Raw genomic sequence first — 26,601 nt, forward strand, 5'->3', positions numbered from 1 at the left:
TTTGCAGCTTCAGCCTCAATGCTTGAATGTATTTCAAATCCTCCCAATTTTGCTTCATTATGCTCTCATCCATGCTAAATCCTTTAAAGACTTATATCATCTCTAAAAACACCTAAAAACCATGATATATCACTACCCGTATCGAATAGAACATGTTGAGGAAGATCTTCTTTATATAAACCAGCTTGATTTAGATCGGGAGAATCATACAGTTTTATGAAACCATGTGCTATGGCTCGAATCCTTAATCAATCCTATTTTCAATAGGAGTAGTTGACAATTGAATCTAACTTTTTCATTATTTTCATTTCAAACTCGTAATAGTGCGAAAGGAAAACCCACTCCAATCCAAGTTGTTCAAGAATAGTAGCCTTGAGTTTCTCGACCCTTTGACTTAGGATTGATTAGTCAGTTCCTATTTGAGTTATACATGGATCTTGACAGGCTTCGTCTCTAAGAAAGCCTGGCCCAAATTGAATTTGACCTAGTGAAAGAAAAACGGTCTCAATCCATTTTCTGGCCACAATCAAGACCATTCGGTTTGTGACCAACACCATTTGTCATACTAACACTCAGAACTGCTAAACACTTGCTTGACTTCACTTGTTTGGCAACCTTTGATTCAGTTCAAACAAAGTAAGCTCGACTTTGGCATTCCGGATGAATCAACTAGGTCTTGGGTTCTTTAGAGGGGTCTTTGGCATGTTGATGATTGTTTGATGTTTGTAGCTTATTGGACTCCACAAGCATCTTTAGCAATCCCTGCGATCAAAACGATTGATGTATGGGTGACTTAAAAAAACATACCCAACATTCTCTACTCAATTCCTGGTATAAGTCATATAGCTTCTGGATTAGGTGCACCAATAGCAACCCATAAACCTAGACTAGATCCATTTCTGATGGGTCAGACCAAGATTTTGGTAGAGGTTGAGCTGAGCAAAGCCTTTCCAACTAAGATTGCTGCTGGTGACATAAATGGGTTTATCTCTATGGTGGAGGTAGAGTACCTTGGTTACCCACTAATTGTAAGAATTGTGGGCAGTTGGGTCATAAAGAAAAGCGTTGTTTACAGTCTACATCAGTCCCTCAAGCGAGTGTAGCTATTATTATTGAGTCATCCATTATTGCAGAGCTTGGTAGTGAGAATGCTCCAAGTTCTGTTCCAGTTGTTACTCATGAGACTACTGCTCCTATTCAGATCTCAAGCATTGATGTACCAATTACTCATGGTTCTCTCTTACCAGCGGGAGATTCAATAGCAGCTTCACAACCTATTGTAGAGGAACACAAATTTTCAACAACTGTCTCAGTCACTGAGAATGTTTCTATTCCTAAAACTGGTCCAACAACTCCTTTATATATTAAGTCTCCTATTCAGGAAACTACACGTATATCTTCAGCTATGTCTCATACTACTTTCCAAGGTGGAAGTAGTAAACAAGCTGAGATTAAATTTGGTTCCAATCAGTTTGCCTTATTGGGTTCTATCGAAGGAGAAGAAGATTTGTTGGAATCAGAATCAGATAACGAAACTGAGAAGATGGATCTAATGACTCCTACAGGTAAAAGAATCCTTCGGGAACGACCAGTTAAACCATTAGCAAAGGTAAAAGAAACTCTTAGTAATAGAGGTCGTGGAAGGGGCAAAGGTCGTGGGAGACAAAGTGGTCGTGGCTAGTAGTTTACAATATCTTATGCTTAAGTCAATCGAAGCGGTTGATTCGATTGTATGTGTGCATCTTTTGCACCCTTGTCTTTCTAGCACTTAAGTATCTTTGTAATCTGCATGACTTAGTCATGGTTCTTCTTAATAAAAAATGTTCAAAAAAAAAAGTAAGCTCGACTTATCGTGTTCGGTAACTTGCACACGTGTTCGACATTATGAAAATTTACCTCGTCAATTACAAACGTAAACATAAACACAAACACATACCACATGTTCGTTATCTAATCGCTGCGATAGCGACGACGACAAAAAAAAAACGTCAACAAAGACAAAAGTTAAGTTGATCTGAAAAAATACAGTCGCTAGAGATGGAATTTCCGTCGTTAGTTCCGATGAAACTGCCGCTGTTATTTATAGCGATTGATAAACTACGCTAAAACCAATCGCTAAGTTTTTCTCTCTTACTTTCTTCTACTTTTCTAGTTTGGATCGCTGTCGCAGCGATGAGATGCCGAACAAGACCTACTATATATTTGCGTTTGAAAAATTCTAGGTTTTTAAAAATCTAATCTGCTAATCACTACATGTTTTGTGACTGATGATAATGTTAAATTCAGGTTTTACTATGGGCTTTCAACTCAAAACCAATTGGCAATGAGTGGAGAGACCCTAACTCTTTATATAATACTCAAGTCCTTTTACATCTATCAGATGTGGGATCTTTTCTCTACACGCCCCCTCGAGATGATGACTCTTTTAGCCATTAATCTCGACAGAATCCATCACTCCCCCTCGAGATAATGCTCTTTTTTTAGCTATCTCGATGGAATTGGAGCTTCCTTTGGGCCATCAATTAATGGGGTGATCGGACGTCTATTCGGGCCGGACTAGTTAACGGGCCAGCGTGTGTAGGCTCTGATACCATGTTAAATTCAGGTTTTACTATGGCCTTCCAACTCAAAACCAATTGGCAATGAGTGGAGAGGCCCTAACTCTTTATATAATACTCAAGTCCCTTTACATCTATCAGATGTGGGATCTTTTCTCTACACGCCCTCTCGAGATGATGACTCTTTTAGCCATTAATCTCGACAGAATCCATCAGCCGTTATCTTATGTAATAAAGAACTGCGCATTGAGATTAGAAAAAAAAAAAAAAAAAGAGGTAAGTATTGACTATCACATGTATAGTAATTATTATGAATCAGATATGTGTAACTGGTCTTTAATTACTATGCAGCTTCTCTCCACCTTCTTTTATTGATAATATATACTAAAATCCTTTTGTTATGAACGTGATGAGGTCCACGTTAAAACCGAGGATTTAAATAAGACCGGTGATTAATTAATTTAAAGGCTCGATTGATTGATATTTTACCCAGCTTCATGAAAGTCATTACAAATGACTTGAATCCAATTCGCTATAAAAGCAGGTCATGCGGTGTAGCATGATCATCAACAGAACAAAGCGAAAAGCCGAAAAGGTGAAACAAGATGATCGGTTTGGTGTTAGACTGTTAGGAACCATTTTTGTCGGGTCAATTCCCATGATCATTAACAGGCGACGTGCTAACGGCCACGAGCCAACGCTGGAACATAAACGAGGTTAGTACCACGAATGTTTTAGAATCCGTAAAAGACAAGATATTGGGTATATGAGTAACTGTGAGTAACTACATACTTTACGCTTGCTGTGTAATGTTCCGCGTAACAACAACGTACGTACGAAATGTTAATAGAAAGTTCATTTACGTTTTGTGATACCAGGTGGAATAAGCATCATCGCAACATGTCTAATCCTACTTTTGTTCCTAACGCAAGCACTTGGAGGTATCTTCTACGTACTGAAATCTATACTAAATAAAAATATAAACTATATATAAGATTCTAAAGCTATCCAAATATGATTTTAAATAACATATCGCATATTTCCATGTCAATCTCCATATTAGCATTAAAATTTTAATAAAACTAAAATTTACTTGATTAAACTTTTTTCTTACTCTATGTAATCATAAAAAAAAAGGTATAAATATTTTTGTTAACGTTCCCAATTTAAGAAATTTTTGTTATTTAAAATTCTATGTGGACACGCCTTAACTTCTATTTTTTATTAGTATAGAATATATTTTTGATATATCTTAACATTAAGAATATTTTACCAATTGGCGTTGATATGGTAGTTAAGCCGCGCCGGTTATTTATAAAAGATAAATTTCATTTTTTTGTATCTACATATTCACCAAAACGATCAAAACATCATTCCATATTTTTTTAAAATTCCATTCATATCTCTAATACAATCAAGGAAGTTTTCTCTATTTTTTAATGTTGATAATAACATTGTATCAATATAAATGTCAAATCTAATAATGAATCTAAATTATATGTTAATGTTCCATTTTTTATGAAAAGAAAATACTATATGTCATCATAAATTATACTCCCTCCGTTTCATAATATAGGATGTTTAGAGAAATATTTTTGTTTCATAATATAAGATGCTTCCAACTTTCTATACAACTTTTAGATTAATTTTATATTTTATATTATGCAGTCTTGTTTATGATTGGTTAAACTTTTTAAAAGTAATTATTTCTTAATATGCATGTTTTAACTAAAACATCCTATATTTTGAAACAGAGGAAATACGTTATAATACTTTTGCATACTATCTGTCAATGTATAGCTACATAAATTATTTTTAAGTTTTTTTTTTTTTTTAAACATTCTTAAGATAATCCATACAAGCATACCCGCTAGCGGGTTAATATAACCTAGTAACTTAAAAGAAAACATGTTTATTATTAAAGTTCCTCAAAATACCACGTTTTCTTGCCAAAAATATCATATATATTCCAAATAACGCATTAGGTTTTGTAAAAATACCACATACACAAAAATAATTTTCGAGAATCTAGATTTTTTATATTTTAAATATGATTTAATTATTATAAATTTAGGGTATAGTATTTGGGGATAAGATTTAGTATTTATAAATTTAAAAAAAAAACAAATCGTTACCATTTCTAATTTATGGTGATGTGTTTACGAGCAAATTCATACAAATAACTTGAATTTAGGGTTGGAGATATAATTATTCTTTACTGATTAAGAGGCAAAACTTGATGACTACCAACCTTAAAATCATAACCCTCGAACCTGGTATGTTGAGTCGCCAGACTCTTAAGTCTTAACATTCTAGACAAGCTCCTTGCACGGCCATCCATGAATGAACAGCTCTTTTTTTCTTTGTGAGCGTCTTGCGTAAGCGCAAGTATTTTGAAATCAACAACATATGACCGAGACCGTCCACCTACATCCAAAGGAAATATACTAGACGTCAATAAAAAATCAAAGCAAACATTTTCCAAATTTTTAAAAAGATATGTTTTAAGTGAATTTACCTCTTTAAAAGACTAATGTGGAAATGGTCATCGATTGTTGTGCAATAGAAGACTAATGTGTAAATGATCATCGATTATTATGCAGCTTCCCTCTACCTCTTTATTGGATCGTTTACCCGCTGTCAAAATAGTGATAAGGTCAACGTATGATGACTGATCATTAAGTAACACTGGTGACTAATTTGGAGGTTTGATTGATTAATATTGACCGAGTTTAATAAAAACTCAATACCATTGCATAAATCCAATACTATGTGGAAAACAAATTCATAAATAGTATATAGCCTGATCATCATCAACAGAACACACACAATAAGGTGAAACATATTGAGGATAATTTCCAATTCTTTAGATATTACTGAATTTCGTATGTAATTTATATGTAAATTATCTTTTTTTAGGGTTTGGTACACATTTTATATAAATAGGAGCGAGACTTTGAAGTCATAATAATACAAGTCGTATTCTTTTCGATCTAGTTTATCATGGTATCAGAGCATGGATAATCATGGTGCGATTATTTCTCAACCTCTTTTTAATGGTTTGAACTATGATGAGTGAGCACTCAATCTGTGGATGGCTCTTAGTTCTCGGAAGAAATTTGATTTTATCGATGGGAGCATTGCAAAACCGGTTGCGACAGCTGCTGAACTTGAAGATTGGACAACAAACAACCACTTGTTGGTTGGATGGATTAAGCAAACTATTGAACCAAAGATTAGGTCTTCGATTTCAACTTGTGAAGTGGCCAAAGGTCTGTGGGACATCATCAAGAAGCGCTACTTAGTTAAAAGCGAAGCTTGAATACAACAGCTTCAGAACTCTTTGGCAAACTGTAAATAAAACGGATCAACCGTTGATGAGTATTTTGGCCGCCTCACGAAGCTTTGGGATGGTATTGCTGACTGTATGAACTCCAAATGTTGTACTTGTGGAATGTGTACTTGTGATCTAAATGCTGCTCTTGACAAGGAACTTGAAACTTTACATATCCATGATTTTCTAGTTGGACTTGAGGATTCTGTTCATGGCGTTATACAATGTATAATAAATCCTCTTCCAGAATGAGACAATCCTTTCTACTGCAAAAAACGATGTCCCTGCGATGGGTTTTTCTTCTCAAGTTCAATCTTCTCCTCGACCAGCGATAGTTCAGACACGTGACCTGGCTCGACAATTCACTTATTGGTTTAGTCCAGTGAATCGTGATCCTAATCACAAGTGTACAAGCGGTGGGCGAATGGGTCATGAGGCTTCTTCGTGTTTTAAATTCATCGGCTTTCCAGAATGGTGTGGGGACAGGCCATGCTTTCGAGGCGATGCTCATGGTTCCCAATACTCTCCGGCAGGTTGTGGCCGTGGTACTACTCCACGTGCTAATGCTTCATAGATGCTTAATTTTAGGGATTCCATTAAAGCTTCATGCGGGTTAAATTCTCCAGCGCTTTCTACTCTCCAACAGTTGATCTCAAATGCTCTTGTTATAAAACTGAATTTTGTAATAAATTATTTTAAATCGGAAAATTAGCGAAAGACTTTTGGATCCTTTACCATTGAAGTTTATTACCAACCCAACCAGTTTAAATGGATAAAAAAGATCCAAACTCCATGTCTATGGGTCAAACTCATTAAACCTTCTGTGAATCGATTTTTTTCATTTTTTTTTCTCCAAATGTTCTCCAAATCGATTAAAACTATTTAAAAAAATCCCAACTTTTTTTCTCCTTCATTGTTGTTTACTCCCTTTCAAATCTCTAAAACAATTCAACCAAAATCATCTTCTTCCCATTTCAAACAAAAGATGAATTTTTCATCTTACTTCTATTTGGTATAACTACACAACTCTCAATTTATGTATTCCGAAATCAGTTTCTTCTTTTCAATTTTGTAAGAAATTTTTATGAATTTTGAGAAATTTTGTACAAAGAACGAAGACAACGTGGGGACCCCATTAAAAAAAGAAGAAGAAGAAGATGCAACATTATGACTCTAAGATGTGCACAACTAAGTAAAACTTGGTATAACTAGTTTGGTTTTATAACTAAAATTTTGATGAAACTAAAAGATACAACTTTTGGATTTCGAGTCTCTCCCTCTTTCACAGAATAGAGAACAAGGTTCAATGACTAACACCTCCATATATGTATAACTTAAAATTAGTTTTTTTTTATTTCGGTCAAATTTTGAGAAATTTTGTTTTAAAATTTGTGCACAAGCAAGTATAACTTAGTACAACTACGGTGGTTGGGTAACTAAAAATTTTATAAAACCAAAAGGTACACCTTGGTAATACTTGGAACACATGGATCTAGATTGCAAGATTTAGATGAACGGACCAAAGCACAAGTAAGTATAACTTAGTGAAGATGAACTAAGGAACATGATTATAGAACTCAGAGTTTGAATCAAATAAAGACTTGAGTTTGAATCTCGAGAGACGGGACTCATCTTTGCTGGTGAATTCGATCTTCATGACCATAAACAAGTTGGACAGTTATACCAAATTATTCCAGTTATACCAATTCGTGATGAATTGAATCTTAAAATTGAGAATAAAAAAATTGAATCTTAATTTTATGAGTCCTAATACTAACCTTACCCACAAATATTAATACTTAACAGTAATCGTGAAGTTTATAACCCAAAACATTTTTTCTCTCTTGTAAGAGAATTTTTTGGGGTCAAATTCATAAATTTCAGAATCTTAAAATAATGTGGATCAAACGGCATGTGGGTCAAACTGCGCCGTCATAAACTACTCGTGGTGCCGCAAAACACATACAATTGACAGGTGGCACCGCAAATATGAACATAGTTGTTCCTAGTTTTCAAGTTCTACTCGCTTATACATAGTTGTACTTTTCATGATTTTTATGTATAACAAGTTGTACTTGTATTTAAACTAAATTTTTGTAGTTGGACCAAAGATTTTACTTACTAGTAGTACATACCTCATTTATTCATGCAAAAATATGTGTTAAAGTCTTATTTTTGTGTGTTTTGCAATGGAATTGAGTTAACAATAAAAAAGTCATCTTAAAATGATAAGGTCTTTCTTGTACATAAATGAATTTAATGAAGACTAATCTTTTTTTATGTTGGACAAATTTCAATTTATATAGTGAATATGATATAGTAAATATGAATATATAATTTAACATGTGTGTAATTTTTTTTTTAATTTTATAAAGTCGTATTTTATAAAAATATGGTCGTAGTTTTACCCGTAGTTGTACCAAGTTTTACAAACTGAATGAGAAACTGAATGAGAGCAAAAACATATATAGTTGTACTATTATAAGACCAAGTTGTACAAAAACATAGAGTATAAAGAGTTTTAATCTCGGAAGCTCTCTACTCTCCATCAAAAATTCTCAACACTCTCTTTCAGTCTCGTATACTCCTCTACTCTTAATGACATTTTCAATCCCCCAACTTATCCTTACCAAACCGATTCAAACTGAATCATCGAACCAACTTTTAATTGAATTGATTAATTAAAAATAACAAAATTTAACAAATGAGAAAAGAAATATTCAACCAATCAAGGAATTCCACGTTACCCATCATTATCATCAAGAAAAAAAAAAATCAAAAACCCAATTCATGTTCTTCTCCTTCTGGTGATGCTCACCTCGTTCATGACCAAAATTCAGCTGCTCTTCCATCATTGAAATGGATGCTTTAATATCCAGATCGATCCTCTTCTTTTCTTTCACTTCTAACATCTTAATCCATGAAGTCATTAGTAGATTTGGTGTTGTATTTAAAAACTGTGAGATTTCAATTAGATTAGATATGGTATTGGAAATTAATGAAAACTAGATGGATAACCATGTTTTTGGGTCGATTAAGACACCTTAATGGAATGTAGTGGTTGATTCGTAGTGAAACGTAGGTAGATTAGTGTTTTTGTCCGTGAATCAATTTGCAAATAGAGTATAACTAGAACAACTGAGTATAACTGTTACAAGTAGTATAACTGGTACAACTGATGTTTTATTATGTGCTAATTTACGTTTAATTCTATTTTTTCAGAAAACAAAGATAATGACCAACCTTCTGAAAGTATAAACGGCAGCCATGGAGAAACTTTGATAGCTAGTTTCAGAACGAGGGAGGTAGCCAAGATAAAATTCAAGATTAGTATATTTTCAATGTATTTATACACTATGTTTTTGTACAACTTGGTCTTCTAATGGTACAACTATGTATGTTTTTGTTCCCATTCAGTTTGTAAAACTTGGTACAACTACGGGTACAACTACGACCAAATTTTAAAAATTACGATTTTATAAAATTAAAATTTTTTACACACATGTTAGATTATTCGTATTCACTATATCATATTCGCTGTATAAATTGAAATTTGTGTGACATAAAAAAAGATTAGTCTTCATTAAATTCATTTGTGTATTTTAGGATGACTTTCTTATTGTTAACTCAATTCCATTGCAAAACACATAAAAGTAAGATTTTGACACATATTTTTGCATGAATACATAGGGTATGTACTGAAAATCAGTAAAATCTTTGGTACAACTACAAAATTTAGTTTAAATACAAGTACAACTAATTATACATAAAAATCCCAAAAAGTACAACTATGTATAAGCGAGTAGAACTTGAAAACTAGGAACAATTATGTTTATATTTGCGGCGCCACCTGTCAATTATATGTGTTTTGCGGCGCCGCGTGTAGTTTATGACAGCACAGTTTGACCCACATGCAGTCTGATCCACCTTATTTTAAGATTATAAAATTTCTGAATTTGACCCAAATAAAAAATTCTTTTATGAGAGAGAAGAAGTATTTTGACTCATACTACTGCTGTAGTGAGAAGCAGCGGTGAGAAAGTTCGAGTTAGCGCATTTGACGAACAAACACGCAACCATGCTTGAGGAAATTTTTAGCGAGAAAGATGGAGGGAGTTGTATAATTTACCCACCAATATCAACCCCAAGATATTCAGAGAATGGGAGGTCATATTCTACCTATCCCCTATATATATATTAATAAATAAGCACTCTCACAAAAAGGCTGAGGTGTCGAGCTCACAGAGCTCCTGTACATTTTTTAATAAATACCCTTACTTCTCATTATATTTACATAAATATGCCACTGGTATATTATGAGTCAATGTTTTTTTCTATTAGTTTTTAAAAATGAAAGATTTAATCAACTATCAAATCCGAATATATATCTAATTATCATTTTCATAACCTATTTACTTATTAAAAGTAAATTACATTTCACAAACAAGAAAAAAAATTATTCATTTATTTATAACTTTTATCATTTTTTCATTGCATTTTTAAACTTAAGATTAGTTTAAATTAAATCAATTAGTTTAAAAATATTGCTTTATCTATTTAATGGTATAGTGATATAGATAATATAGTGAAACATAAAATATGTGAATTTGATTTTTAGAAACACAAAAAGATATCAAAACTTTCTACACCACCTTAAAGTAAGCACAATCAAAAGTAAAACTGATCAAATCGATCCCAATCTGGGTTGTCAAATAACAAATCTGAATCAAACTCAGCACTTTCACTGCCAGATGACGATGGAGGAGGATAAGAATCTGATGGTGACGATAGATCTTCTTTAATCACGTGTTGACAATCTTGGTTATTACTGGCTATCTCATGGTACTGATCCATGGTTTGCTCTCTGATGCTCTCTTCTTCTTCATGTTTGACTGACAAGGAGAAACCATTTGAGTGGTGTTCCTTCTCCTGATCGAGATCTTTTCAAGTAAAAATAGCATCCAGATTATGATTGGTTTTGAATCATCTAGCCAGTAAAAATAGCATCCAGATTATGATTGGTTTTGCAAGTGTGTTGGCCAAAGTAAGTGGTTCGGTAAACAGGAGGATTGTCTTTGATCTTTTGTTCATGCTTTCTTGCTCCACAGTTATGATCTATGTTGTAAGAACATCTATAGTAGCTCCTGTAACATCATCATACACCAAATTAATTAGTACTGTATTGGTGGACACAAGAACAAAAAATATATATAGCTAGAATATTATATCTAGTATTACCTTTGGTGAGCAGATTTTTTAATACACTTTTGGCCATATTTCCTCCAAAGATACCCATCATAGTAAATCGGATCCGGTGAATCGTCCCTCCAATTTGCACTTGAATTTGTACTTTCGATTTTCCTGTAAGCATGAAAATATTAGCATAAAATCAACATATAATGTTGTAATTTCATTTATATTCTTAACAACTAACAAATATATATATATATATATATACATATATATATTAAATATTCATTGAAAATATAAATCATGTTGATTCTTTAGGAGAAAAAAACAAAAGAAAGCACTAAAAAAAAACTTAAAAAAAAATCATACCTTTTCTTGGAGGGGCTACCCTGTGGTGGTGGAGGAGAAGAATCCCTTGAAGATAAATCAGAAAACTGTTCATCTTCGGATTTTGGTTTAACAGATAAGATTGAAATGGCATTGGAAAAGCAATCGACGATCGATTTAGCAAGATCATAACTAGAAACCGGTCCGCTCTCAGCCATATTGAAATGGTCAAGCCGCATCTTCAACCGCATGGCGCAGCTATGTCCATAAAGGATAGCTTGCACCGCCTTATCGTGTGGGGAGTTCATTTCCATTGAGTAGAGTGAACTTGTGTGTGTCTTTCTTCTCTCTTTTCTCTTCTTTTTATTTCTTCTTCTTCTCAAGTCTCTTCTCTCTGCTATTAATTTTGAACGGATAGGGAGATCAGAATTTATAGGAACAAGTTGTACATACACGTTAGCAAATGACTTCACCAATTTGAGTTTATCAAATATATTTATACATACACTAGGGTATATATTAACAAGAAAATGAAAAACTATAATTTCGATTTAGGACATGTGCGCTCGGCTTCACCTATGGGTGTATCTAAGAAAAGAGAGATAGATTAGGTGTTGACCTTAGCATATGATATGTCATGTATAGAAATAATTCATTTTATATACCTTTCCCCGCGGCTCGCTTAATTATATAGAATCTATTTTTAATTATTGCAGAAACTATCTGTTTTCTATTACACTAATCAATCTACGCGGTTGGCTTAATTATCACATAGTTTTTCTTTTTAACTAAGTCTATTAGAATACTTAACAATTTTCCTTGTGCATATAAGACAGGAGGAATCTAACAGAAAACTGTGTTCCTACAAAAAGTCAGATAGATTAGAGAGACTTGTGAGCTAAACCCCAAAATGAATGCTCTTAACTTCATAAAGATAAATCGTACAAAAATAGTTTTTGTTTGTATTGCTTAATGTAACAAGTATCACAACGTAAATATGATCATTTTCATTGTTTTGTAGTGAAAACACTCCACTAAAATGTTGATCGTTCGTGGATGTCTTTAATGGTAAAATCTAAAGTTTGTAGTGAGTTTTGGTTCAAATTATAAATAGCTTTTTTATGTTTAGACCAGACAAAAGCAAAGTTATTAGGTACTAGATTCATAATGGAAAAGTAAGATCTGAAGAATTTTTCAACGTTTAAAGATAGAAATAATTGAGATGTAGCTGGCGAATGGCGACTAAATGCACCAATGGAAACGGCATTAGTTTCGTCGGATACATCGACGTCATCCACATGACGTAGTTTTATTGAAGGAGATGATTTCAGCAGACTGACGTGAGAACAAACACCAATGCTTATATATATTTATATACTAACAGCAACTAGTCAACTATGCTATGAGTTTAATTTGTTTGGCTACTCGGTCCAAATGTTATTTAATAATTGAGATATAGTAAAACTTGAATCTTATAGAAAATGTCCTTATCAGACTGCTGTATTCAATTATTCATCCATGGTAAAAACTTACCGGATCAAATAATGAAACTGTACGTCCAATAAATTAAATCACGAAGTTTTAGAATGGTAAGTTCTTTTGCCCATCAATTACAACCCCTATCTTCTTCTCTGGGTGAATAATGTCAACTGACATCTCCATGAAAGAATTATGTTTATTAACTTTGGAATAACGGCATGTGACTTTGATCTGATCTGTGAAACTCGTTGCCCACTGCCCACATGTATTTTGTTCTTGTTATTAGCAATTTGTTTTGTTGGAAATTGTTTAGGTATATACTATATTGAGAAAGGGGTCACATATGTATAAGTCAAGCTAAGCTATGGGTCAAGTCACATTATTTTATGTATTGAGTAAATGTGAATGTGAACATGACTTCCATGAAAATAACGGAGAGAACATTTTATATAGTTATAATCCCTGTTTTAGAAATCGTTAAGCGCTAGTCGGACGGTTGGGGTGGGTCTAGCGCCTAACAAGAAAATCGGAGATTAAATGGGGATTAATCGGAGACTAGTTTTTGGATTATTTTATTAAATTAATAGTAAATTAAAAATATATAGTACTAAATATATGTATAATTATGTTTCTGTGAAAAAAAAATATCAAATAAAATATAAAGCTATAGTATTGTCTTTAAAATTACGGTAAAAACATAAAAACCTAATATTAAGAAAAAAATAATGATTTTAATTAAAAGTTTGTACATTAGTTATTGTAAAACATCATAAACTCTTAATTTAAATGTCTAAATAACAAAAATATATATATTTGATTTATATTTAGCTCCAAAAATAATCGGTATATACAAAATTATGCGGAAATTAATCGGATTAGACGGTATAATCGGATAATGGATGTTAGGCGGGGATTAGTCATTAATCGAGGCGGAGAGGGTGGATCTAGCGATTTTATAGGACGTAATCGGTGCTAGTCGGGGATTTTTAAAAGAGGGGATATAGTAGTATTTATTAGCTAATTAAATGATCAAGTAGTTGGAACGTAGCGTCCATGTCTTCTTTATTCTCACGACGACTTCAACCAAATTTACCCAATACCCATTTTGATAATCCAACAGAACTTATCCTTATATTAACTTCTTATGGACTTTTAAATTCAAGATATTTTATCTTTGGATTCTTGCTTCCAGCTTTTCATCAAATTGATATTTTTTTGACGTATGTATATTTCCTAGTAAGGAAAAAAAAACATCCATCGTGCATTGGTGCTTGCTCCCGATTTCATATATTTGGGTAGCCAGCTCATACATTCATTGCTAACACAATAATTAAGGCTTATCTACTAAACTGCTTGAGTTTTGTTATCTTGCACCAGTCGTTATTGATAGTCAATTTTGGCAAATGCAAAACTCAGGTTGATTGAACCCTAAACTAGGGAAAATTAGTGGACTACGGTTTGCTTGAACAACCTTTCAATAGACTTGTAGAAAAACCACACGATCGAGTAGCCTTTTTCAACCACCTAATTTGGATGCTTTCTTATAAACTATCTTCTACAAGAAACAAAACTTCATTTATCAAGCTGGCGTCTAATATTTTCCAAACTAAAAAGTATAGTTCTATTTAGTCAATTTAGTTAGAATCTGATGATTTAATACTTAAGTCATAATGTGTTCAAATATTACATAACCTTTACGTTAGAAAAAAAAACTCGGCTATCATATTAAAAAAAAAATATGGTTTCTTTTTTTTTTTTTTTTGACAACAATAGAATCAACTCAAACGAGCCAATTTGGAGGAAAAGAGTTTACAAACAAAACATGCTGCGGTAATAATCGCGCTTGGCGTGCCAGAGAATCCGCTTTGACATTCGCATTACGTGGAACTAGAGATAGAGAGAAGGAAGAGAACTCCGCTTGATCTATCTTGATGTCGTCGAGGTAGGGTGTGAAAGCCGGCCATTCATGAGGAGAAGACACCATCTTCACCAAATCAGAACAGTCCGTATAAAAAATCACGTCCCGATAATCATGTCCAATCATGCAACGCATCGCCCAAATGAGAGCTTCTACTTCAGCATGGAGTGGAGACAAACTTCTACGGAAATTGGTAGCTCCCATATCTGACCTCGAATCTTCAATGGAAGAACAAAACCAACCTACACCTGCAAGAGTATTTGTCGCTTGAGGTACAGTGTGTAAGAAAAAATACGGTTTCATAATCAAAATACTTAAGAAGAAAAATTAAAATAAAAAACTCAGATATCATTTTTATTTTTTTGAAAGAATGTAAAATAATTATATTTAACCCAAAAAAAAAAAAAAACACTACTGTTTTACAAAAAAATGCATCATAAAAGGCTTAAAGTTTCGAGATATTTTTATTTTCCTATTAGCCAAAATGGAACTAGGCACACGGGTATTCTCATTTTGGCAATCATAATGGATTTAATTATACGGATTTGGAACCGGATATGATTTTTACAAAGCATAAAAGAGGAATATACTAGTTATCTAATCTAACAAATAATACAACTTTTTTTTTCTTGACAGCAGCAAATAATGTAAGTTAAAGATACATCACTATTAAAACAAAATTTGTTATCTTTCGCGGTGATATGAATATGATATTGGATTTTTGTTCTTTTTTCTCAGTTGAGTATTTTTGTTTTTAAAATTTATTTTGATGACGTTGAAACATTAGTGATGGGACGGATTGGCCTATAAATTACAGTAGTTTTGACTAGATCCTTGGTCAAAGTCCTCCAACTTTTTGGTAATCAAGAAAAAAGAGTTTCATGCCAAATGTGGGAATTGCCAGCTCCATAAACCAAAGTAGCAAAACATATTAACATAATGATGTTTCTTATATGGGCTGGAAAGGATAGGTGTCACATTACACATGGAAATAAGTAAAAGCCCAACCGCAAATAAGAGTTGGTCATTGTTTTGTTTTTATAACAAAGAATAATAACTAGTAGTATACATACTTTGTCAAAGAAGACATCGGCATCGAACATTCTGATCTAGTTTTTATTTTAATTTTTTTTTTTTTTTTGTGAATCAACTGTTTCGACCGATCACTTCCCAATAATCTGCCCCAGTTTGGATTACCTCTTGATAGTTTCTCTTCTAATTCTTTGACTATTCCATCTTGATGCAACAATCGTCTCTTCACATAATGAAGGATCTTTCCAAATTCCTTTGTTGACATTTCACAACCCTCACCTAAACACTTTTCTTGAGGTAAACCTACACGTAGGTCAATTAAATAACAGAGTGGACGAGATTTTGGGATAAAATGTGACAAATCTCAAGCATAAAAAATGTATTTAACAAGGATAAAATTTATAATCAGACATTGCATTTGAAACCTCCTCCATATTTTTGTTTCTCGAAAAAGTACCAATAATGTTAGGCAAGGGGTCGATATGATGTCATTTTCAGTGGGAATTGATTTAAGAGCATGGCCACATGCTACTATAATCATATCTTTTTAAGAGGGAAATAATGAAGAAAATAAAATTGATGGGTCCAAGTTTCATGTGACTTGAGAATTGAGATTAGAGGAAGAAAGACCGCAAGAATGATCCCAGCAAAAAAAAAGAAACAAAATCCTATGGCTGAATCAAACTTTATTGTAAAAGGGGTGCAAAGATGTTGAGCTGACACAAATCCATGCACCATGTTTCTCTTTCCATTGGGTTTCCGATTTTTCTCAGATCTTGTTCCGGAAAAAATAAAAGATATTTATACATTTATTAAGTTTGAGTGATTATCATATTCAAATCCTTTATATATATTAGCGGATTCAGTGGCATCAACTCCGTAACTTGCGTATCAAGTTTTCAATCCCCGTGATCACGTAACAAGATATTATTACGATTGTACATTTAATGTAATTAGATATTTCAAGATCTCTTTCTGGTGTATAAAAGTTTGTAATGGAAGAATGAATAGGACAACAAAATACTTTATTTTTATGGTATCAGAGCAAAGATAATATTACCATTTCTTGTCTCTAAAACTAATCGATCTCGGCAATGACAACCACCAACGATGGACAAACTCCACTGGTGAACCCGACCCCGAACCCGACAGCGACTTCGACGACGACAACGAAGGAGGTCCGACATACTATATATTCGTACGATCTAACGGCGGCCGACAATCCTGGAGCGGTGATCTCGCATCCCTTACTCACGGGTACGAACTACGATGAGTGGTCTTGCGGTATGAAGACAGCATTGTGCTCACGGAAGAAATTTGGGTTTCTCAATCGAGTTATCCCACGACCTGATGAAGGCTCTCCCAACCTAGAGGACTGGTGGACAATCAAGGCGTTGCTTGTGTCCTGGATCAAGATGTCCATCGATCCTTCTCTACGCTCCAACATCTCACATCGAGATGTTGTGAAAGATCTGTGGGACCACCTGAAGAAGAGATTTTGGTGACTAATGGACCAAGAGTTCAACAAATCAAGGCGGATCTTGTAGGCTGCAAACAAAGGGGTCTCACCATTGAGGCCTACTTTGGGAAATTAACTCGCATTTGGGATAGCATGGCGAGTTATCGTCCTCTTCGCCTGTGTAAGTGTGGTAGGTGTGAGTGCGATCTTGGCATGCTTCAGGAGAGAGATCGTGAAGAAGATAAGGTACATCAGTTCCTGTTTGGACTCGATGATACACTTTACCTAACTGTGAGATCGAGCTTAGTCTCGCGAATTCTGATTCAACCTATGGAGGAGATTTACAATACCGTTCTCCAGGAAGAAGATCTGTTGAAAAACGGTGCCAATAGTCGTGAGAAAACTGCCGAGGTCAGTGCCTTTGTTGTTCATGCCATGCAACGTGTTCGTAAAGAAGGCAAAGACAAGCATGTTGTGTGTAAGCATTTCACCGTACAAAACACTTAAGCGAGAGTTGTTATGGCGTCATTGGGTATCCGGAGTGGTGGGAGGATCGACCACGTTCTCGCGCATCGCAAAGTCAAGGCCGTGGACATGGAGGTTTCAATGGAGGTGCTGGACGAGGTCGTGGTATAACATTCGCCAACGCCGTTCAAGTTGCCGCTCCTTCAGGCTCTACGAATGCTAACTATGTTGTCACGGATAATGATCGTGATAAGGTGCAAGTTAGTGATGCTCAATGGAGAGCCATTAAAAATCTTCTCAATGCCGGTACATCCATTGCATCTGAAAAATTAACGGGTACGTGTTCTCTTCCTTTTTTGGATCCTTGATACTGGTGCCTCCCATCATTTAACTGGACGTCTAGATATCTTAACGGATGTTAGAGATATGGCTCCAGTTGGGTTTGTGTTAGCCGATGGTAGAGAACGTATTTTGGTTAAAGAAGGCTCTGTTAGGCTTGGACCAAACTTTCTCCTACAATCTGTTTATTTTGTTGAGGAATTTCAGTCTGAGTTGATTTCACTGAGTCAGTTGATGGATGAGAATCAATGCGTCGTACAGTTGGCTGATCATTTCCTTGTTGTTCAGGACCGTATTTTGAGGACGGTGACGGGATTTGGTAAGCGTTTGGGAGGAACCTTTCACTTTAGAAGTTTGGAGTACACTGCATCCATTACTGTTAGAGATGCAAAGTCGTTTGAACTCAGGCACAATCGCATGGGTCATCCAGCTGCTAAAGTCGTGGGTCTGCTGCATGGAGTTTCTCATAATATTTCTTCTACTATTTTGAATAAAGTGTGTGATACATTTCTCCACGCTAAACAAACACGGTTGAGTTTTCCGATTAGTGAGAATAAGACAACAGACATTTTCGAATGGATTCATTGTGACTTATGGGGACCGTATAGGACTCCCATGTATTCCGGTGCTAGGTTCTTCCTCACCATTGTCGATGATTACTCTCGCAGTGTGTGGATACACTTGTTGAATGAAAAATCTGAGGCTCCAACCCAGCTTAAGAATTTCTTAACAATAACAACACGACAGTTCAACACACAAGTTCAAAAGATACGAAGTGATAATGGGTCTGAGTTTGTGTGTTTGCGTAACTTCGTCAACACTCTTGGCATAGTTCATGAAACGTCTTGCTTCGGTACTCCGCAATAGAACGGGCGAGCTGAGAGGAAGCATCGGCATATTCTGAACATTGCTCGAGTGTTGCGTTTCTAAGCTAACTTACCCATGGATTTTTGGGGAGAGTGTGTTCTAACTCCGGGTTATCTAATCAACCGGACACCAAGCTCTGTTCTTCATGGGTCTACTCCGTATGAGCAATTATACAATGCCAAACCTGCTTATGAACATCTCCGAGTCTTTGGCAATCTGTGTTATGCTCATAATCAGTCTCACAAGGGTGACAAGTTTGCGCCAAGGAGCCATAGGTGTGTTTTTATGGGATACCCGTATGGGAAAAAAGGTTGGAGGTTATACGATCTTGAAAAAGCTCAGTTCTTTGTGTCACGGGATGTTGTGTTTTGTGAAACAGAGTTTCCCTATGCCTCCAATCGTGCCGAAGAAACAGAGGCGGAAGCGGATATATCGCAGTTTTTAACCTCTCTGTTTTATGAGGAGGAGGATACAAGTCGGGTGGACCATTCACCAACTTCTATTTCAATTGGGCTTGTTGTTCAAGACCCACCTGCTACTAGGCCTGTTTCAAACCCACCTTTTATTGGACCCTTACCAAATCCAACTCCTCCTTTGTCTTCAACCTCTTGCGACAATAGCAATACGACGCTACCTCACGACACACGCCGCCAGATCGACGCACCAGCTCCGCCATCTCAAACACCCGTTGTGGCTCTGGTTCCTGAGGAGCCAGAACTGGGTCGAGGTCAACGACAGAAAACACGATCGGTCAAACTCAAAAATTTTGTGGTGAATACGAGTTCTAATCCCACACATCCAACCGATGCTTCATCCTCTCACTACCCTGTGGCCAATTATGTTGATTGTGAACGATTTTCTCCACAACATAAGGCTTTCTTAGCCGCGATTACGTCTGTTGCGGTGCCTAGATCATTCCAACAAGCTTCGACAGATGAACGGTGGAACAATGCCATGTCCACAGAAATTGATGGTCACGAACGCAATCAGTCGTTCACGATTGCAGATCTGCCTCCAGGGAAAAAGGCAATTGGGTGTAAGTGGGTATATACGCTTAAGTATCGGTCTGATGGAACTCCGGAACGACACAAAGCACGATTAGTAGTGCTTGGTAACAAACACATCGAAGGCCTCGACTACAACGAGATGTTTGCACCAGTCGCGAAAATGGGGATCGTCCGTTTGTTCTTGGATACTGCTGTCAAACGCAAGTGGGACATTCATCAAATGGACGTTCACCATGCATTTCTTCACGGTGACCTCGATGAGGAAATTTATATGTGGTTACCCCCTGGGTTCAAGGCCTCAAGTCCGACAAAGGTATGTCGCCTCCGAAATTCGATCTATGATTTAAAACAGAGTCTGCGATGTTGGTTTGCTAAATTGACCACTGCTTTGAAAGATTATGGATTTGAACAGAGTTTATCTGATTATTCACTATCTACCCTGGATCGCGAAGGAACTCAGGTTCATGTTTTAATCTATGTGGATGATCTTATCGTTACTAGTAGTACTGGCCAAGTTATGGAAACATTCAAGGAATATTTATCCTCTTGCTTTCATATGAAGGATTTGGGCCCATTGAAGTTGCCCGAAGTTCCTCTGGCATGTATCTAAGTCAGCGTAAATATGCGCTTGATATTATCTCCGATGTCGGCTTACTTGGTGCGAGGCCTGTCGCCTTTCCGCTCGAATCGACTCATCAGCTTGCTATTTCGACTTCACCTCATCTAAAGCAGCCAGAACAATATCGCCATCTCATTGGTCGTCTCATCTACTTAGTTGTTACTCGACCCGATTTAGCATATTGTGTTCACTTTCTTGCACAGTTTATGCAACGCCCATGAGAAGATCATTGGGAGGCTGCACTTAGAGTGGTTCGATATTTGAAGAATAACCCAAGTCAGGGAATATTCTTACGATCAGACACGCCATTTCAGCTAACTGGATGGTGTGACAGTGATTATTCCAGCTGCCCACTAACCCGCCGCTCCATTACTGGCTACTTCATACAGATGGGTGGGTCTCCTATCTCCTGGAAAACGAAGAAACAGAAGACTGTCAGTCGCTCATCAGCTGAGGCAGAGTATCGTGCAATGGCCCACTTGACTCAAGAACTAATCTGTCTGAAGCGGATTCTAAAGTCATTAGGGGTCTCACACGACACTTCGATGCTTGTTCATTGTGACAGTCAGGCCGCGATTCACATCTCCCGCAATCTGGTTTTCCATGAGCAAACTAAACATGTGGAAGTGGACTGTCATTATGTCCCTGATGAGATTGTCCGGAAGAACATTCGCTTGCTTCACGTGGCTAGTAAATCACAGCTGGCTGATATATTCACCAAGCCGTTGGGTAAATTTGAGTTCAAGCACTTTTGTCTCAAGATGGGCATACAAGATCTGCATGCTCCAACTTTTTTTTGGGGGGGGGGGGGGGGGGGGTATTAGCGGATTCAGTGGCATCAACTCTGTAACTTGCGTATCAAGTTTTCAATCCTGTGATCACGTAACAAGATATGATTATGATTATACATTTAATGTAATTAGATATTTCGAGATCTTTTTCTCTTTTTGGTGTATAAAAATTTGTAATGGAAAAATAAATAGGACAACAGAATACTTTATTTTATTTTATTTTTTAAACTTTTCCAAAATTATGTTTTCTTAACAATATATATATATATATATATATATATATGGAAATTGGAATAAAAGAAATTACCAAAGTCAACAGAATCCACTTTTAAAGTTGGTTTCGTTTTCTTTTTTTTATCAACAACATCAGTCTTGGTTAAAATCAAATTTACGCATCTTTTTCTTCGTCTTATGAATCCCACGGGCCAATATTGACGCATGTTCTTAATTTTTTTTTTTTTTCTATAACCATATCGGCCGGCTTGCCATTACGAATACCTTCTCTTTTTTTACAACTGATATATTCTAGAGTTTGATCGAATACATGCACGATGCATGTATACGGAGAATATTACAAAAGAAAAGAAAAAATATATGTGTGGTTATTTTCAGTTCTCGTGGGTACGCCTTGTTGTAGGACATCTCAAATGAGACTTAAGAATTAAGACTTAAGAGTACTTGACGGAATCATTTCTCGACATCACCATAAAATAAATCAAAACACCTCCGTGACCAATAATTATGTCGCCATTAAATCTTTAATATGTTTCCAAATAAAAATAACAATACATGGCCATAGAGAACGATTGAACCAACCTTATCACGCGCTAATTTTTTTGTCATTATCGATGAGAGAAGTTAAGTGGTTATTAACGGTATATACTGTATCATTTTAATTTCTTACTAATGGTAAGATTATTCGGTTGGGAAAATCAAAAGTTTTTTTAATAAAAGGAAAGGCGAATATTAGTGTTTATAAAATAAGTTGCTTCTGTGAAAAAATAGATATTATCGCACGTCACTGTGAAACTCAAAGTACTACCGAATAAATCCAAGAATATGTTATGTATGACTACGATTAATGCATTTCCAATTGGCATGCCAATTTGGTATAGATAATAGATATATAATATATTAGTATGAAAATATAAAAAGAATAAAGTAATTGAAATATCTGGATAAAATTATACAAAACATTTGTATTATTTTTATTTATAATAAATATAAATTTCAACTAAAATGAAACTTTAGTGATACGATATATTAATATTTGGTAAAGCTAGCTAGAACATTATCGTTAGTGATATTTTTATGATACTTCGCATTTTAACCATACCAATTGAACTTATAGAATTTAACGCAATTTACCATATACCAAGATTGTCAAAACCAAAAAAAAAAGGTGGAAGTTATATTATATATATATATATATATACCACTAGTATTTAATAAATTTAAACAACAGAAACAAAGTTTTTAGGAGTTGGGTTTTTGTAGATTAGTCATATATATTTAAATTTGCATTAAAAAAAAAATCATAGATCGTACTTGAGTTCGTGTGGTACGTCCTAGGTAGCTAGTGCGACTTATATGCATCACACAGCTCTACTACACAAGTTATCTTCTTTCGGTGAATGAGAACACAGACATCCAAACCCACTTAACTTCAAAAACTACTCAGAACCTAGAAATTCGAAATACAAATTACAACCTGACAAAACATGCAAGTTGTCAAAAACAAATGAAAACCATACAAAGAAAAAATATGTTTAAATTCAGAGACAAAGAGTCATATAGGTATTGTCAGAAGCAGACAGAAGATTGTACATTGAAATCAAGCACAGCAAAAAAGCATTATTGTTCACACACATGTGTACAGACACACACACGTGTGCATTCACACACGTACATCTTCACATGTGAGCACATACATAGGAATCTCCACCTCTATATAAGAAATGCTTCAACATAAGTAAGTGAAGCTAAAGTAATTAACGAAGTAAGGAAATGGCAACTTCAGGGTTCAAGCATTTGGTGGTTGTGAAGTTTAAGGAAGATACAAAGGTTGATGAGATCTTGAAGGGCTTGGAGAACCTTGTCTCTCAGATCGATACTGTCAAATCTTTTGAATGGTTCGTCATTTGTTTTTAATTTTTTTTTTCAATAATTTCTTCGGATCTCTGTTAACTAAATGATCCGTACGATTTGATTATTAATTAGGGGAGAAGATAAAGAGAGTCACGAGATGCTTAGACAAGGATTCACACACGCATTCTCGATGACCTTTGAGAACAAAGATGGTTACGTTGCATTCACGAGCCATCCTCTTCACGTTGAATTCTCAGCCGCTTTCACTGCCGTCATCGACAAGATCGTGCTTTTGGATTTCCCGGTGGCCGCCGTCAAATCTTCCGTTGTTGTCGCACCGTGAATCTTGTGATGATCATATCATATATATCGAACTTTGTTTCTTAATGTAAACGAGGTTTGAGTTGTTTGGTTATGTATGTTTTGGTTTTGATTTGTTTTGTTTACGATATGCGATGTTAAAGAATCTGGTTTGGACTTTGGATAGAACTTGGAAGTTCATGATTTCTTCAATAAGTGCGTATTAAGTAAAAATTTTAATACTGATTATGTTTTCATGTGAGTATTAATCTGTTTCTTTTTGCTTTTTAATAAGTTATCAGAATAAATAAATAAATAGAAGATACAAAACTTTACACTGCAAAATTTTGGAAAAAAAACCATTAATAGATATTTTGTTATTTCACAAAATATACATAAATGTTTTGAGATTTATCCCCTATATAATAAAACGGAAGTACACAACTTTTTTTTGTAGACTATATAATTTTTATAAGTTAGTTACAAAATAGGTTATACATTAAATATAGGTTTGTTACAAAAAAAACGTTATAGATTAATTGGTCAATTTGTGGACTATATGAATGTACTTAAGAATATCCCAAAAAATCTTCTTAAAGATAATATTCCAATGATTTATACAATTTCCTAAATAAAATTTTTAGTATTTCATATATTGTTACAAAATATATGTTGTTAGACATAAAGATTTATTCTTAGGCGTAAAAAGGAATAAAATTTTGGCAATTTATCACATTTAATCGTGATTTCTGAGATCTTATTGTGCAACTAAAAATAAAATATACCTAAGTATGAGTCATATTAAAAAACTTTCACCAAACATGTTCAAAAATTAAAATAAAAACAAACAAAAACATACCATTTTTCATACATAAAATTACAAAATTAACAATATAAAACTTATAAAATAGGTATTTTTTTTTCAAGTCATTATATTTTGCATATGATTTGATTGCATAATTTTTTATCCAAAAAACTTTTAAAAATAATCATATACATTATATTTTACTCTAAAATTATAATATAAATAAAAGAAATTTTAACCCGTGCCTAAGAAAATAATGTGTATGTACAGTACTACAGTTTAATTGGAAATATCATTTTTTGTTTTTACTAACGGACAATTTGTTGGCTTCAAACCAGAGAAGTCAAAAGGGCCTCCGGCCCAAAAAAAATAGTATTATTAGGGTTTTGTTTGAGTGAAGTAATCAGCAAGTAAACATGATCACAAGAGTAACCTAATTAATACAGTAATCGAGTTACTAGGCCAAAAAGGCCCAAATAAAAAGATCGAAAATATTCAGTTTGATCAGGAGAGAAAGACCTGAGACAACGAGAGGAGAGAAATAAGCCGATTGGCATATAAATAAACCCTAAGAATAGCACTCTCTCATTGGTTTTTTTCTTTTTTTCTTTCTGAGAGATGCGCACGTCACTCATAACCTTGTTAGATTTCACTTTTCATTGCTAACTAAATCCAGATTCAGTTTTGATGGAGGAAAGGAAAGCGAAAAGAAGATCCGTGAAACGATCCCAAGGTTTCTCTAGGCCAAGAGAGGATTTGAAAAGCAAATTACCTGATGCTTTGATAACTCAGATACTCTTGTATCTCCCAACAAATGAGGCTATTAAGACTAGTGTTTTGTCTAATAGGTGGAAAAGTCTCTTGCTTTTGATTTCCGAGTTGGATTTGGACTCTAAAGAGTTCCCAGATCACAATGCTTTTGTGGTTTTTACGGACAAGTTCCTAAATTTCTCTAGGGAACACAAGTCATACTTGCACAAGCTAAAGTTAAGGATTCACAAGGGTGAGTATGATCAGTCTTGCGTCACACGTTGGATAAACTTTGTGTCAAGGCGTAAACTTAAGCATCTTGATGTTGAGTGTCTTCTAGTTGAGCCTAAGTGTTTTGAAGTGATGCCCTTAAGCCTTTATATATGTGAGACACTTCTTAACCTACGGCTTCATCGGGTATCATTTGGTAGGTTTGAGTCTATTTCATTACCTCGCCTCAAAACTATGCATTTAGAACAAAATACATATGCAAATGAGGAGGTTCTAGAGTCGTTTATCTTATCTTTCTCCCTGTTCTTGAAGATTTGAGCATTGTTAGAAGGGTACATGATAATGTAAAAGTTTTACAAGTTCACTCTCAGACACTAACCCGTCTCAGTGTAGGCTTTTCTATTGGTGAGAATGTTGTAGCAGTGCATAGTTGTTCTAAAGAAGAAACAGGGTTTTGGATTGATGCCCCTAGACTCAAGTATCTGTATTTCGAAAATGAAATATCAAAGAGTAAAACCATAAGCAATACGGTTCCTTAGTTAAGGTCAGTTTTGTTGACTCCTGTAGTAGAGGTTCGTATCCTTCTGATGGGTTCGACTTATCAAAGCAACAGGTTGTCCGTAATTTTTTCACTGGTATCTCCAAAGCTATTGATATGATATTCTCTAAGAGTATTATGGAGGTATGTGTCTATAATATATTTATTTGCATCATTCTGTTTCACGAAATTTTGCTAACCCCATAGCCTTCTCTTTTTCCTTTTTCTTTTATGCAAGTAGTTAATCTCTCTGCCTACTTGCAAGTACAACCAATGCCTCAGTTTTGCAACCTGTCCTGTTTGGAAGCAGAGTTTTCTCACTCTGATGTGAGAATTATGTCAACCTTTCTTGAAAGCTGTCCGAATCTAACATCCATCGTCTTGGTGATAACTTGCACTAACCTAGAGTTTTGACTTAATAAGAAATGTGTTAAATTAAACTCATCTTTTAATTTATTAAACTTATGTATTTTGTAGGATTTAACTCATTGTAATGCGTATCAG

The 26,601-nt window shown here is 34.8% G+C and overlaps 2 protein-coding genes and 1 pseudogene across 2 annotated transcripts; 2 read left to right on the forward strand and 1 right to left on the reverse strand.

Moving 5' to 3' along the window:
- Positions 1–10,478: 10,478 nt before the first annotated feature.
- Positions 10,479–12,035, reverse strand: LOC104706554 (putative WRKY transcription factor 38). Its single transcript, XM_010422751.3, is given in 4 exon segments — positions 10,479–10,876; positions 10,878–11,036; positions 11,131–11,253; positions 11,452–12,035. Coding segments are annotated over 4 exon segments (870 nt in total). The 5' UTR covers positions 11,724–12,035; the 3' UTR covers positions 10,479–10,560.
- An 11,029-nt stretch (positions 12,036–23,064) lies between these two features.
- On the forward strand, positions 23,065–24,015 carry LOC104706555 (stress-response A/B barrel domain-containing protein At5g22580). The gene is made up of 2 exons (XM_010422752.3): positions 23,065–23,517; positions 23,606–24,015. Exons 1-2 carry the CDS (start codon positions 23,393–23,395, stop codon positions 23,814–23,816), a joined length of 336 nt encoding a protein of 111 aa, XP_010421054.1. The 5' UTR covers positions 23,065–23,392; the 3' UTR covers positions 23,817–24,015.
- A 1,182-nt stretch (positions 24,016–25,197) lies between these two features.
- On the forward strand, positions 25,198–26,511 carry LOC109125898 (FBD-associated F-box protein At5g44490 pseudogene; annotated as a pseudogene).
- The last annotated feature ends 90 nt before the right edge of the window (positions 26,512–26,601 follow it).

This window comes from Camelina sativa, chromosome 8, assembly GCF_030686135.1.
Source record: "Camelina sativa cultivar CO46 ecotype springtype chromosome 8, ASM3068613v1".
Classification (NCBI taxonomy): Eukaryota; Viridiplantae; Streptophyta; class Magnoliopsida; order Brassicales; family Brassicaceae; genus Camelina; species Camelina sativa.